Here is a 17,223-nt window from a genome sequence, read left to right on the forward strand (position 1 = left end):
CCTTGATATACAGACTGGGGATTGCCGAAGCATGAAATTCTCCAGTTGCAGTTATTATGGCTTGATCATGGATAGGGCTTAATCATTGCAGAACACTGTCTCTGGCAAAGGCATACACTTAGAACCCATTAGTGTATGCCTTTGCCAGTTCAAAACTTAAGTTGATTAAGTTTTGAACTAATCAGTGTCAGTACAATAAGCAAAGAACATCTGTCAGCATACCAAGAGGTAGAAGATAGAGTTCAAAAGACGTTCATTGTTTTATGGCACTAATCTTGCAAATGGCATATGTGTAAGAAGAAACTGAGTTTATTTTCAAATACAAGTCCAAAGAACTTCGCCTTCAAGCACAACTGATCAAAAATTTGTCCTAATGTGAGTTCAGTTAAGTTCAGGATAAGGATGAAGACCACCTCCATAGCAAAAATGCATGCAAACTGTCTTGTGCTGTGAAAATGTGACCCCATTTTAAAGATGGTTAATGACTTGCAGCATCTATCTTTCTGTGTCCCACATATTATATGAATGAGAAAAAATGGTAAAGTCATCTACACAGAGGGCATTAAAGTTATTTGGTTATTGAGTTAATCACGACTTCAAAAAGTGTGATACTTGAAACTGAACCTTGTGGGACTCCCTCCTCTTATACAGTCCAGAGAGAGAAAAAGATAGCAGTTCCCATTCAGACTTGGAAGATTCAGTTGGATAAAAAGAGTGAGATTCCATCCGAGACCAGAATTGTGTAGATCTTTCAATATTCCAAATCTCCAAGCAGTGCCATAAGCTTTTTCCATATAAAAAATACTGATATGAGCTTGCATTTTTAGGAAGTCACCTGCCTAAATGGATGATTCTAGCCAGACTAGATGATCAGTTATAGAATGATATTTGAGGAAGCTATATATTGTTCTGGAAAAAAAGGTTGTTTCCCTCTAGAAACCATTTTTTTTCTGCAATTTGTGCAGGCAGCTTATCAGAGAAACTACCTGTGCAAGATTGGAAAGGCAATAAATAGCATTTTGAGAGGTATCCAGAAATACGCTTTCACAAATCATGCTGTTGCAAAGGTGCAGCAATTAATCCACAAGTGACAGTAACAGATGTTTTACCATTTCGTAATGGATATTCTCTGATCCAACAGTAGTTGGAAAGCACTTAACAAAGCATTTTTCATATATTCTTTAGTGCATGGCCTGATGTATTCTTCAGTACTGTTTTCAAAGAAAACAAAATCTCTTGTTTTTCTGCTTTGCATTTTAGGACAAGTAACTCAGGGACATAAGAAAATACTGCTTATGTTTTGGCAAAAATCTTCCTGAGTGTTCTTTCTTTAAAGGTTACATGGTGGTCAGCATTCATAGTGAAGAATTTATGAAGACAAAAACACACGTTAGAGTAATACTTGTCATTAAGAAAGTAACATTTGCTGTTTCAACCTCTGTATTGAGGTCATCATCAGGAAAACATAATATGTACAAGATACAAGCTACATGACAATACACAAGTAAGATGGATCTAAATGTTTGTTAATCATTTACCCTAGCCTGATCACTAAATTGTATTAAACTCTACTCCACTGCACTAATCTTAATCGAACAGACTGTATGCCTATCTCTCAGTTCTGGAAATTAATTACAATTAAATAAATGTTTTATATATATATATATATATATATATTTTTTTTTTTTTTTAAATTACATAACTATACCTGTTTCCCTGGGATTTAAGAGTGTTTTTTCCTACTCACACAGCTGTGACCAATACACATGGAAGTATGCACATGCTGTATGACTTGATCTTGTGCTCCTATTTTAGCCAATTCTGCCTTCAAACTGAATGATGCTCATGTTACATTGAGTGAAATATATAGGAGTATTTAATTAATTCTAGTTTTCTTAACATGTGTGAAGCCATTATTTAAAAGATAGTATTATAATTGTTCAAGTGATTAAGAAATTGGATTAAAAATATAAAAAAACAACAACAAAAATTGGAATTTTATTAAATATAGTTTGGTGGATCCCTCTGCAGAACCCCTGGGTTCCAGTAAACACAATTTGAATATCACTGGGATAAGGGGTTGCTAATCTGGTTCCCTAGTTTAAGAGATTAGAAATAATTTTTTGATGGCCTTTAAAGCATGGTGTCTCATATTGAGCAGCAATTAAAACAGTTTAAGACCTTCACAAACATTCATCCCACAATGGGATTCAAACCCACAGTTTGTTGATTGGAGAACCGACAGACTATTCACTGGCCAACCAGGCTTATATCCTGCCAGGAACTTTCAATATTTTTCTTTCCTAGACTGCTTTTATAACTTATTATCACATTTATTTTTTTATGGTAATGCTCTCAGAACACCATTATGCCACTTCTTTAGAGATCAAGCATAATACTTTCTCACATTGTCCTTTATGCTGCAAATAAGTAGCACAATGGTTTCACATTAAATCATCACCGCCCTGACTGTGCCTTTTAGTGTTTTCATTGGGCTTTGCTATTCATTCCACAAGATTCATGTTTTAATCCCACCCCTTCCCCACCCCATCATAAGCTGTACATATTTGATCAGTAGTTCAATAACTTTACGATAGTATCAGGCGTCTTCAAAGCTCAGTCAGTACCAACAATGAAGAACATTTATCAGTTTTTCCCTCCTGGAATCCTCCCCTTCCCTGCCCCCACAAAACAGGCAAACCTACCAGAACACATGCAATTTTCAAAACATAGCAGACAATACAGATAGAATTAACTTCCCTAGCATAAACACTAAGCAGGTTTATAAGAAGCCTAAATAAATAAAAGATGGAATAAAAAAGGGAAGATGGGATACACTAATATCTTATATTTCTAACATAAGATACCAAAAATTATATATAAAGTTTTTAACATCAATATAATGTGCACATTCAGCATATACTATTGAAAACTAACCTTGCTTTGTTGTATAACATATCTGCAACTTCTTGTTGTATTGTCATTAAATATTCTGGACAAACTTGGTCTCCTGCATGCGGGTTAGGAAGTGGAGCTTGTCCCTATTATTAAAAAGTATACAGTAAGAAATCATTACTGGCATTATTGCTTTGATTTTTAAAGGTGCATCAGCACTTGAGGCTATAATATAAGAAGTTATAATAAAAAAAAAATAAAATAAATAAAAAAATGTAAGAAGTTAAAGATCAAAATTTATGTAGGGTAAAATTGGCATAGCTGCTATATAAAGATAACATCAGTATAACATTGCTAATTAAAAATATAATTCTCATATACAGAAGAATCCTTGTAAAAACTGAAAAACCTATGGTAAATTTGATATGTCAGATAAAATCTACCTGAGTGCAATATAAGGCTCAAGCAGATACTGAAAGTGGTGAACCAATGACTGCACTCATTAAAAGGAATGAGAACAGACTATTAAAATATGAATGATTAAAACTAATGAACAATACAAACACACAGGCATATTATTATTATTATGGGCAACTCCAAGAAGTCCTTAGACTCATCGAGGAGGGCCCTAAATCATGTCAAAAACTATTCAGCATTTGCACAGCATCTATCATACTTTGCTTTGAACTCAAAGCAAAGTATGATAGATGCTCTGGAAGCTTATTTCACTCATTCACCACTCTCCAAGTAAAAAACCTAGTTCTAACACCCTTGCTCAGTTTCCATGGATGGTCCTAGTTCTCCCACCACCACCACCACACCTGCTCTGAAAAATTCCTCTGTATTAATCTTGTAACCCCCACCCTCAGTTATTCGAATGTCTCAATCATATCAGCCCCTTTCCACCTATCAACCAGTTTCTGTAACCCACAAATCTTCAACTTGTTCTTGTAAGGTTCATTCCGTAGAGCTGCTACAATCTTGGTCATTCATCTCTGGATCCTCTCTACCACCTCCCCATCACCAAGAAACCCTGGCACCCAGATCTGCACACAGTAGTCAAGATAGGGTCTTATCAAGGCTCAATAAAGAGGAAAAATAACCTACTTGTCAAAGTATTCTTCTGTAACCAAGTGATCTGATGAGCTGCTTCAGTCGCGTTTGCTATGTACATCCTAAACTTTAACTTCCTATCCACTAACACTCCCAAGTCTCTGGCTTTGTCAATTTTCTGGAGTACGCTTCCACCAATGTGGTATACTGCTGATAATCTTTTCACCCCAAACCTTACACTTTTCCACATTAAACTGACATCCATTCTCCTTAGTCCAGTCTGCCAATCTATCCAAATCATCCTGCAAAATTTTAACATCATGTGTGTTAACTATTGCTCTACCAAACTTTGCATCATTGGCAAATAACTGAACAGTTCCTCTCAGATTCTTTCCTATATCTTTAATGAACAAATTAAGCAGCAGTGTTCCAAGAACAGAACCCTGTGGCACACCACTAGTCACAGGCCTTCTTTTGGATTCTACTCCTGAATAAAGTACTCTCTGATATCTCTCTATCCACCACCCTCCTATCCATCTCACCAATCCTATATCCATCCCCATGTGCTGCAGTATACTGATTAGGATTCCATGTGGTATCCTGTCAAAGACCTTTGCAAAGTCCAACAGTATCACTGTAAACTCATTATCCTTATCCAATTCAACCGTCACTGTATTATAAAATGTGAGCAAGTTACTGAGGCACGATCTACCCATCTCAAAACTATGCTTCTTCCCCCCCCCCCCCAATATAGTATCCCATTTCCATCTATCAATTCCTGTATTTTGCTCTTGACCAACTTCTCCAATACTTTGATGACAATGACTCCTGGTATGCAGATCAGTCAGTAATTTGCAAAAGCAGTCTTGAGCCTCCTTTATACAATGGAACTATTTTCCCTTCTTTCCACCCCCTCGGGACCAATCCAGAGCAGAGACTTAGATTAAGCAATATGGTCAAGGGCACTTCCAATTCCTTTGCTGCTTCACGAAAGACTCGAGCTGGTATACCATCCAATCTCACAGATGTAGTCACATTAAGTTTCTGTAATATGCTATTCACCTCTATTTCATTCACCTCAGTTCCCCGTAGAAGCCATCAGTTCCCTCATTCCTGCAATATAACTGCCTGGATGATATACCCTTGCAAAGTGTTCACTTAGAAATTTTGCTATTTTGACTGGTTCAGTTACCTCCCTCCCATCAACATTCATTAAAATCATTCTGCTGTACACATTTTTTCTTCTACCTGCAGCATATCAAAAGAACTGTTTGGGATTCTGCTTTTCATAATCTCATCATGCATATCAAGGATTTAGGCCTAGCATGGCCTGTTCCGGCCTTAGAAGTCATCATTGAATTGTTTAAGAGGACGTCCTGGTTTTCTTTTTCCTAATGGCTTGTACTTTTCATAATCTGCTTTTGCTTTTCTTACCACACTAGTTACCCTACTGGCCTGTGCCTTGTACTGTTAGTGTTCTTGCAGGTCATCTTTCTCCTTAAATTTCCTCCACAATTGTTTCTTTTTTTGCAGCTCTAGCTTAATGGTATTATTCATCCATTTAACTCCCACTTGATTTACTCTCCTGACTATAGGTATGCAATCAGACATTACCTCCCTCAAACACTCCTTTACCACTTCCCATGCCTATCAACATCCAGCCCTTGCAGTTTTACATGCCATGGCACTGATCCAAGCAATCTCCAAAGCTTGTCATACCTACCAGCCTGATAATTCGACATATACCTGCCTTAACTGAAAATTCGACACATTTAGCCACCTCCCAGGTCAAGACCATATGATCACTCTCACCAATTGGTAGCAACATGGCCATATTCATTATAGACAAATTCTCAGATGCAATTATTCCCATTCTGGTTTGTTACCATTGCTACTAAGGCATATTATACATATTCTTACACTCAACTGCCTCACTGATGTCTGCATATACACTCAACAGCCTACCCTCCCTCAAGTTCTAGTTTCCCCAATTCTGCACATCCACTTTCACTTCATTCAACAACCCTTTTTCCATTCTCCAAACACCAAATCCATTCAGATGCAAACCATCCTTCTTGTATAAGTCCTTTTGCCAGTCAAACTCACTCCACACCACTCCTCTTGCATAACCTAAGCATTGAATCACTTGCTATTATGGCTCTCCTTCTCAGCTCTACTCTGTCATACTGTAGCAACAGACTCACTATCTTAACTCTCTCACTGTTTTCTTTTGCTACATCCAGTAATTCTTTCATGTCCTCTCTCATGCCATACTTTTCTCCTTTCAACCCATTTGTTCCTGCCAATACAATCAATTCTTTCACTCTATCCTTTTGTGCTCTAATAGCCTAACTAACATCATTAATCACACCTTTTATGATTGATTCGCCGTCTAACAGTCGCTCCTTAATTTTTCTCTCTCTTCCAACTATGCCCTCACTTTTCTTATCTCGCACTTCTTTCTTCTTGTTATTAGCTGATCCACCTGGTAGACATTTTTAAAATCACTTCAGCTGCTACTTCACCCTATGTATCACTCCGCACAACCGAGCTTTTTCCCTCATTGCAGCTAACTCTTCATTTTACTCTCACTTTCAACCATGTCACATTTAATCTCACTCTCATTGCTATCAGACATTACATCACAATTTTCAATCGTATTCTGACTTTCATCCACTGCTTCAATCTTGCGACCTGAGACACACTTTTGATCCTCGCTTTCATGACACTTTCTCACCGCTATTGCTTTCAAACCAAACTCTAACCATTCTCGGCAAAGCATGAATTCCGCAGCCATTGCACTGCACAAAAGTCCCTTTGATTAAATTTTTTACACAATGATGACGACTTGGATGGCATTGTTGTACTTCGCATTGGTGCCAAGTGCTATGCTATGTATCTTACCGTATCTTATCAAAAGACTAAATTAACAATATTTAAAACAAAATTTTTAAGTTAAACTAATTAACTCCATAATACAGTCTAATTCTAGCACAATTTTTTAACTGACAATGCTATTTTTTAAAACTAAATAATTTAGCTTTAGGAGCTCTTCAAACACAAGTCCTACCAACCATCACATGCCACCTAACCCCTCAGTAGGAAAGAATGTGTAAGATAGAATGACCTATGTTTATTTGACTTTCAGTACAGGGACCACATTTATTAACAAGAAAAAAATTAAAATAAGAATCAAACCCAACAAGTTTTGCAATACTTATATTAAGGATACAGGACTTGAATAAATTGATGAAAAAGCTAGAAAGAATAATTATACAACAGATTTTTTGTGAACTTCAACAGTTACTGCTGTCATGTTCTGTGGCATAATGTATATCATATCCCAAATCCACTGTTGTTAGACTTTTAATAAATGCAGACCAAGCCTGGTGTAGAGTTAAACCTTGGTTTCTGTTACACCATGTGGACACTACGGAGCAATTCTGAGGTTCTTTAAATCTTCTTATATTACAGTTATGATCATTCTACAGCATTTTTGCTTTTTGCCAAATTACTAAGTGGCCTAAGTTAGTTGTATGAGAGGCTAATACTGATTGATATTTCCTTTTCTTTTCCATGTCCTTCACATGCAGATCTCACTGGATCATCCTGCCTGGACTATGTCGCAAATGCCATAAAAGCAATGAATTTTATATACTCCTGCTTTCTTTATTGGATGATGTGAAGGTTTTGATGGATGCAAGAACCTAGAAATCTTCTGCATTAGGACAGAAGCCACTTTAATGTGTAATTATTATTGCTAACCTATGCAGAGTTGTCTCTGCACAGGTCATACTCTGTAGACATGGAATACAAGCATGAACAACTTACTCTTTATGCCACAGCTTAATCATAGGCTTTATCTGGTATGGAAGTGTCTTTCTATTCCATGGTGTTTGCCACTGGGATATTACTCTTTGTTTAATGACCTACATGTGATTGGTACAGAAATACACAAGCAAATAATGGTATCTTATGGGACAAGTTGCCCTAGCTGCAGTATATGTAGCCTTGTTTCTCTTAATCTCAATGAGCCTTGGAATCCAATAGAGAGAAAACACCCAGTTGGGCTTCCTGATTTTTTATATTACTACGGGCAACTCCAGGGAGTCATTAGACTCATCGAGGGAGGCCCCAAATCATATTCATCACACCTATTCGACATTCATACAGTATCTATCATACCTCGCCTTAAACTCATTCACTGTCACAGCATCCACCACAGACTCAGGGAGCACATTCCACTCATTCACTACTCTAAAAGTAAAGAACCCAGCTCTAACACCTTTACTAACCACACTTTTGCCCAGTTTCAATGGATGTCCCCTAGTCCTCCCACAACCAGCCCTGTTCTCAAAAATATCTTCTGAATTAATTTTATAGAAACCCTTCAGTAATTTGAATGTCTCAATCATATCTCCCCTCCTCCGCCTATCAACCAATTTTTGCAACCCACAAATCCTCAACCTGTTCTCATACGGTTCATTCCACAGACCTGCTATCATCTTGGTCACTCGCCTCTGGATCCTCTCCACCTCCTCCCCATCAAGAAGAAACCTAGGTGACCAAATCTGAGCACAGTAGTCGAGATGGGGTCTTATCAAGGCTCGATACAGAGGAACAATAACCTGCTTGTCTCTGCTTGTCAATGTATTCTTCAGCAACCAAGTGATTTGATGAGCTGATTTGGCCACTTTTGCAATGTGTCCCCTAAATTTCAATTCCTTATCCACCAACACTCCTAAATCTTGTGCCTCATCAATTTCCTGGAGCACGGTTCCACCAATGCAGTAAACTGCCGCCAATCTTTTCACCCCAAAATGCATAACTTTACATTTTGCCACATTAAATTGACATCCATTCTTCTTAGCCCAGACCTCCAATCTATCCAAATCACCCTGCAAAATTTTGACGTCATCTGCATTCACTATTGCCCTACCCAACTTTGCATCATCCGTAAACAAATGAACTGTTCCTCTCAGATCCTTTCCTATATCATTTATGAACAAATTAAACAGCAGTGGTCCAAGAACAGATCCTTGTGGCATACCACTAGTCATAGGCCGTCTTGTGGACTCTACTCCTGAGTAAACCACTCTCTGATATCTCTCCGTCAACCACCCTCCTATCCATCTCACCAACCCTATGTCCATTCCCATATGCTGCAATTTACTGATTAGAATTCCATGTGGTATCCTGTCAAAGGCCTTAGCAAGGTTCAGTAGAATCACTGTAAACCCATTACCCTTATCCAGTTAGCCGTCACTGTGTTATAATACGTGAGCAAGTTACTGAGGCATGACCTACCCGTCACAAAACCATGCTGTCCCCGATACAGTATCCCATTTTCTTCTATCCAATCTTGTATTTTCCTCTTCACTATTTTCTCTAAGACCTTGATAATGATTCCTGTTATGCTGATTGGCCGGTAATTTTCAACAGCAGCCTTGGAACCACCTTTGTGCAGTGGAACTATTTTCCCCTCTTTCCGCCCCCTTGGGACTGACCCAGTCCTGAGGTTCAAATTAAACAAAATGGTCAAGGGCACTGACAATTCTTTGGCCGCTTCACGTACGACACAAGCTGGTATACCATCCAATCCCACAGATGTATTGACATTGAGGTTCTGTAATAGACTAGTTACCTCTACTTCATTCATCACAATTCCAGTATAAGCTGTTGGTTCTTCGTTTCCTGCAAAGTCACCACCTGGATGATATACTCTTGCAAAGTGCTCGCTCAGTAATTCCACAATATCGACTGATTCGGTTACCTCCCTACCCTCAGCATTTTTTAAGATCATTCTATCATGAGCATTTTTCCTTTTACTTGCAACATATTGAAAAAACTGTTTGGGATTCTCTTTAGCCTGCGTGGCCAATTACCTTTCGTAATCTGCTTTTGCTTTTCTTACCACCCTTGTTACCATCCTGGCCTGAGCTTTATACTGTTCCTGCGCCTGATGGTTACCCTTCTCCTTAAATTCCCTCCACAATTGTTTCTTTTTTTGCAGCTCAAGCTTAATAGTGTTATTCATCCATTTAACCCCTACTTGATTTGTTATTCGGACTCTTGGTATACAGTCAACCATTGCCTCCTGCAAACAGTTCTTAACCACCTCCCATGCACTATCAACATCTAGCCCTTGCAGTTTTACATGCCATGGCATTGAGCCGAGCACACACCTAAGCTTGTCATACTTACCAGCCCGGTAATTCCATATGTATCCTGTCTTAATTGTAAATTCGACTCCTCTAGCCACCTCCCAAGTCATGACCTTATGGTCACTCTCACCAACTGGTGGCAACACGGTCATGTTCGTTACAGCCACATTCTCAGTTGCAATTACTAGGTCCAGCACTCTCTGCCCCCTGGTATTTTACAATACATGTTGCCGTAGATAGTTGTCCCTTAATAACCGCATAAAATCCAATTCCTTCCTCCCATGTGCCCTCTCCTCTTTCCAGTCAATTTTACCATAATTGAAATCACCCATAATAATTACCCTCCTTCCACTCATTTCTTCTATTTGCTTATGCATACTATCCCCACCATCCACTCCATCACCCGGTCTATAGCAGCACCCAATTGTATATTTTGTTCTACTAGATTCTATCTCACACCAAACAGCCTCAAATGTGCTTTTTTCCCCATCCTGCAGTTCAACTTCTATACTCCTTGGCTGAAGCTCATCAGCTATCATCAATAACACTCCTCCCCCCTTTTTATTCACCCTGTCACTCCTGAACACGCTATACCCATTGCATTCAATCCCACTAGCTTTATCATCTTCTGTCAGCCATGTTTCACTAATACCAACAACCTGTGGCCTGGAAGTGCCAACCATGGCCAAAAACTCTTCCTTCTTGTTCCTAATACTCCTGGCATTAGTGTACATGAATCGCAGAAGCCCATTTGTCCCATCCCTACTTTGATGCCTTATACTAACTATCCCATTCTGATTTGTTGTCTGTCGTACTCGCTCGGGCATAATATACTCATTCATACACTTAACTGCCCCCCCTAAAGTCTGCATATCTACTCCCCCCCCCCTTAATAAATCTAATTTCCCTGAGTCTGTACATCCACTTCCACATCATTCATCAACACTCTTTCAAGTCTCCGTACACCAACTCCATTCAAATGTAACCCATCCATCTTATATAAGTCCTTTCGCCCATTGAACTCATTCCACACATCCACAAATTCCACACCATTCTCCATGCATAACCCACGCATAAAGTCACTGGCAATTATGGCCCTCCTTCTAAACACTTCGCTGTCATACCGCGGTAAGATACTCACCATCCTAACTCTCTCACTCTTCTCTTTTGCTACCTCAAACAACTCCCTCACATCCTCTATCATTTCCATTTTGTCCTCTTTCAAATCATTCATTCCTGCCACGATTATCATCTCTTTCACCCTCTGTTTTTGCAGTCGAATAGATTCGCTGACGTCCTTTATGTTCGCACCCGGCTGGTACGACTTCGTTAAACTCTCAATTATTACGCCTCTTAATAGCGAATCCCCATACAGCACTCGCTCCTTCATTTTATTGCCGTTTACGAACATTCTATTATTTGCCGTCACAGACTTCCACCGGTTATTTGTTGGTACGTTCAACACACATTTTTCCATAACGCTCCAGTTGTCTTTTAGCTCTGTGTATCGCACCATTCAAACGGGCAATTTCGCTACTCGCATTTATCTCACCATTTTCATTATCGATCAAATCATCCATTCTTTCTGTGTTTCTACCTTCATTTACACTTTCAGCGACGCTCTCACACCTATTTGGCACTACCACGCAATTCTCTAGCACACCGCCATTTTCTACATTCTGACTATCGTTAATGATATCACTCTCGACACACGAAACACGCTTGAAGTCCTCATTCTCTTTACACTTTCTACACATATTAACTCCACTATCACTTTCTAACCAGACTCCCACTGCTCTTCGCAAGGCATACATCTCACAGACAGCACACTGCATAAATTCGTTTACATCAAAACTCTTAAACAAACATGGCAACCTGGCCGCCATTTTTTTCTTTATCGGTGCCATGTGTAGGCTATCTTTTCTTAAAAATAATAATTAAAATAACAGAAAACACGCAAAAATTGCACAGACACACCAAGAACAAAAAGCAAACAATACTACTTAAAATTCTAGTAAAATATCTAATGTTAACACAAAATACTACTAATCTTTTCAGGAGCTCTCGACAAGCCGACGATCTAATCAGTGCGACACCAAGCGGCCTATACCGATTTCAAAGAGCAGAAGTTGGATCGGAGAGAGAGCATAGGATGTAGGTAGTAAACCACACTTCATAGTGCCTGTAAAGAACTTTATGAATTGGTGTAAATAATGCACCTCTGGTAGGTTCATTATAATACCAATATAACAATGTAATGAATGTGTATGGCATGCAGTTTTGCAACATAAGTGCTACATTCTGGCAGTGGAATCCAATTAGATATTATGCTACCTGGGAATACGGCAGCAGCAGTTCCCCCCAACGCTGATTTTGAATTGTCTGTGCAGATCAGTAGAAAATCAGAATATTCTGCAATGTGTATTTGAAAGAGCTGCTGGTATGGTGGAAGGGAGGGAGGGAAGGATATTTCTCTAATTGTACAGAGATGCTGTATGATGGAATGCAGCCATACCGTGGTGCAGCATACATAATGGTGTTCATGCAGTAGATAATACTGCATGATTAACTACATGATCATTTAGAACATTTCATAATTCTTTTATACAAAATTCAAAAAAAAAACAACAGGAAATGACAGTCTGACGTGTTTTGCCTGATGGTGGATAGACTACAATTGTGGCACAAAGTGCATCTGAAGTTTCTTCTATTCTGAGAATTTAAAGTGTTTGGCTAAAGTCCATTTTGAAAGATGGCCCATGGCTTGCTACAGCTATCTTTTCTATAATCCTCATATTACTTGAATGACAAAAAATGATCGAGGCATGCAGGTAGAGGGTATTACCCACATCAGAAGGAAGTGGTTCTGTTGAGTATCCAAGTGAAAAAAAAAACCTTTCCATATCTGATCTACACTTCTTTACTACTTGAACATGGGAAATATATGGCTTCTACATTAATTCAACCTTGGTATTCCTAAGTCTGGGTCATTCTGATGATACCTCAATAAAGGTCAAAACCAGGCTGGGCAGTGACCTGTCCCTTAATACATAGAAAATACATACATACATTTATATATGCTTAATTATACATATTTATATAAAATATAAACATGTATATTTTATATACTTAATACATAGAACATGCATAAATGCATTATACATGTTTGAGAAGAGGTGTGCTTTGCATTATGGGATACTAAGACAATCAAGGTGAAGTCAACAGTCTCTATACAAGTACCTAGCTGTGAAGATATTTCATGTGCAAACTTTGTTTGCTTGAATTTTGGTACTGGATTAAATAAGAACATAAATTCTTGACAACTTTAATTTACTTTGTTTTTATTTAATTTTCTTTACTTTATTTACTTTATTTCTGAGTTGTGATTTAGCATTTACAAATGTGGTAAATTGTTGGTGTGAGAGACAGTATGATTAATTTTTGCTGAATGTAATTAAGTTTACTGGTTATTATGATGAAGTTATTTGCATTGTTTTGTGCAGCATATGGAAAATAATAACTGAAATAAAAGCATGGAATCATGGAATATTTTGTAATCAACCATATGTAAGTACCTTTTTGCAAAAAAACATGTATATGTTTACAGTTGTTCCTAAGCAGAAGTTTTGTCATTCATAACTTGACATTACTATTATAGTAACAGTGAGACTAAATCAGGAAAGGATGTATGTTTAAAACAAAGCTGAAAGTTAACTTTTGTTTGTCAAATTTTAATAATATGATATTAATTTATTGAGCTTTTTTGTTTTATATTGGTGTGATAGAGTCAGTGATTAAGATTTAAGACAAAAATTGCATATTTCTATTAACGTAGATAGCACTGACATGTCACCAATGTATAGTAGAACAATAGTAGCCAATGCCTATTTGTTGGGAATTAAGTATGACCAATATGGCCACGGTATTAGATGATATCTAATTTGCATATTACAAGAATGTGTGCACAGGAATTGGCAGTGCCTCTGACTAGGCTGTTTAACTTAAGTTTCGGCTACAGTCAAGAACCAAGGAAGTGAAAGGAGGACAAAATAATTCCTCTGCATAAAGGAAACTCCAACACTCATCATCATCATCATCATACGTATCAAGGATTTAGGCCTAGCATGGCCTGTTCCGGCCTTAGAAGTCATCGTTGAATCGTTTAAGAGGACGTCCTGGTTTTCTTTTTCCTAATGGCTTGTACTTTAAGGCTTGTTTTGGTAATCTTTCTGTTTTCATTCTTTGAACGTGTTCCATCCATTTATGTTTATATTTTTAATTTTTTTCTATTACTGGTTCTTGGTTTAATTCTTTCATAATATCTTCGTTTCTTTTGTGATCAAATAGGGTATACTTTGCAGTTTTTCTCATAAACTTCATTTCTGCTGTTGTTAATCTTTGTTTTATTGTCCAGATTTCACTTCCATACATTAAGACCGGTAAGGCTAATGTATTGTATACTTTTAGCCTGGTTTGTTTTTGAACTAGGTTTGATTTAAATATAGAGTTAATTACACCTGTTATTTTTAAATATTTTGCAAATTTTACGTTTATATCTTTTTCATTTTCATATGTGATCATACATCCTAGGTAGTTAAATGAATTCACCTATTCTAAGATCTTGTTATCTATTACTATTTTAGTTCTTGCTGGATCTTGTTATCTATTACTATTTTAGTTCTTGCTGGATCTTGTCCTTTAAAGGCCATAGTTTTTGATTTTTCTGTTGATATTATAATACCATAATCTTTGGATATCTCATTTAGATTGAAAATAGCTTTCTGTAAGTTATCTTCAGAATTTGTAATTATTATTTGGTCGTCTGCAAAGAGGAGAGTGTTTAAGTTAACTGTAAGTGAAAGTTTAATTCCTTGGTGTAAATTTTTACTCCATTTTATTATTATTTCATTTAAGTAGATATTAAAAAGAGTTGCTGAGAGGGGACATCCCTGTTGGACCCCTTGGTTTATCTCTCTTGTATATGATAGCTCGTGATTTAATCTTATTTGTATTTGATTATTTTCATATATACTTGTGATAGCTTTTAGGATATTATTTGGTATTTGTCTTTCTTTTAATATGTTAAATAATATGTTTCTTTTAACTTTGTCAAATGCTTTTTCAAAGTCAATAAATGCAATATGTGTTTCCAAATTATATTCTCTTCTTTTCTCTACTATTAATTTTAGGCAAAAGGCTGGGTCTATACATGATCATCCTTTTCTAAATCCATTCTGTACCTCTAGAATAAAGTTTTCAGAATATTTCATTAGTTTGTTATTTAAGATTCTGCTATATATTTTGTAACAGGAATTTAGTATACTGATACCTCTATAGCTTTTAGGGTTATCTCTATTACCTTTCTTAAAGATAGGAATCACAATTGCTTTTTTCCATTCTATTGGGGGGGGTGGGATACCAGTTGAGTAAATTTTATTTAAAAATAATAAGTCTTTCTTTGAATCTTGTTCCTGCGTATTTATATAATTCTGAACCTAGCTTATCTTCTCCAGGTGATTTTCCGTTTCTTGTTTCTTTCAGGCTGATTTCTAATTCTTCTTCAGTTATTTCCTTTTCATTTTCGTTAATTGTTTGCCAGTTGTCTTTTTTAAAATATTTGTCTGTCCACAGTTCTGTGTAGTAATTTAGAAATTCTTCTAATTTTAATTCAGTGTTTAATTTTATGTTTTCTTTGGTATCTGCATTTAGGTGTTTCAAAATCTTATATACATTGGGTCTTATTTTATATAAATCATGTTCTAAATTAGAAACAAATTTATTCCATGATTCTCTATGTCTTTTTCTGACTTCTCTTTTAGCTATGGCTCTTATTCTTTTATATTCTATTTCATCTTCTAATCTTTTACTGCTTAACCATTTGTGATAGGCTTCTTTTTCTTTTTAATTATTTCTTTGATTGTATCATCCCAGATCTTTAGTTTTTTTCTTTTATTGAATTTTTTGGTCTTTCCTAAGCTTTCATTTGCTGCTGCATTTAGTATCGTTTTTATATTAAGCCATTCTATTTCTATTTCTTCATTTTGTTTTATTTTATCTAGATATTGGTTAATTCTTTGTTCATATAGCCATTGTACATTTGTGTCATTCAATAGTCTAGTTTTATAAACAAATGTTTCAATTTTTCTTTCTGTTCTTGTTACTTGTAGCCATTTAGGTGGTAATTTTAATTTTATTTTAACAAGGAAGTGGTCACTGCTTATTTCATATCCTCTGTGAACTCTAACATCTAGTGAAAATTTTGATGTCTTTTCATTTAATATGAAGTAATCTAATATTGATTTCCATCCTCTTGCTGCCCAAGTATATTTATGTATGTCTTTATGTTTATAGAAGGAATTCATTATTTTTAGGTTATTATAAACTACAAAGTCAATCAAATTTTTACCATTTCTGTTTAGAGTGTGTTCTCCATGTATTCCTATATTATTATTAATTTTCGTGTTTCCAATTCTTGCATTTAAGTCTCCTGCTAAAATTATGTAGTCATTTTTATTTATTTTATTATATATGTTTTGTAGCTGATTATAAAAATCAATATTATCCTGTTCTCTTCCTTCTTCTGGGGCATATAAACCAATTATTGTTAAATAGCCTGTATCTATTTTTATTCTAGCTTCTATTATTCTTTCATTCCATAATTTATAATGTTTTAACTGTTTTGAAAGGGAGTTATGAATCCAAATCATGACTCCTGCTTGTGCTCTTTGGTCTCTGTCGACTCCACTGTATATCACATTAAAATTTTCAGTTCTCATAGTTCAGTTTAATTTCTTTTTTGTTTCAGTGATTACTGCTATTTTAAAATTTCTTTCATTTAGTACCTGGTCTAATTCTATTTCTTTATATGCTATTCCTCTTGCATTCCAGTTTGCTATGTGTATTATATTTTGTCGTTTCGATTTTCGTTTTCCCTTTTCCATTCCAGGGTCGTTTCCCGTAGATTCAATCCGATTATCTTTTTCTGTCAGCTTACAAGTAGGATTATGTTCTCCATGTCAGGGGACTAACCTGACGATGGAATAGTTAAGTGGTAGGACTGCTACCTTAAGGCTTCTGAACTAGCCTTCTTCCGAATTTAAACCCATAGGAG

The 17,223-nt window shown here is 36.5% G+C and overlaps 1 protein-coding gene across 4 annotated transcripts in view; it reads right to left on the bottom strand.

The window, feature by feature from the left end:
- faf (ubiquitin carboxyl-terminal hydrolase-like faf) overlaps positions 1–17,223 on the bottom strand; it is a 1,099,079-nt gene that overhangs the window by 120,109 nt on the left and 961,747 nt on the right. For all 4 annotated transcript variants that reach the window (XM_090401226.1, XM_090401227.1, XM_090401224.1 and 1 more), the window contains one exon: positions 2,938–3,041. In XM_090401226.1, the coding sequence (XP_090257352.1) occupies positions 2,938–3,041 (104 nt within the window). The remainder of the gene's footprint in view (positions 1–2,937; positions 3,042–17,223) is intronic.

The sequence above is a fragment of the Typopeltis vanoorti genome, chromosome 12 (genome assembly GCF_054136105.1).
Source record: "Typopeltis vanoorti isolate ZY-2024b chromosome 12, IOZ_Tvanoo_1.0, whole genome shotgun sequence".
NCBI classification, from domain to species: Eukaryota; Metazoa; Arthropoda; class Arachnida; order Uropygi; family Thelyphonidae; genus Typopeltis; species Typopeltis vanoorti.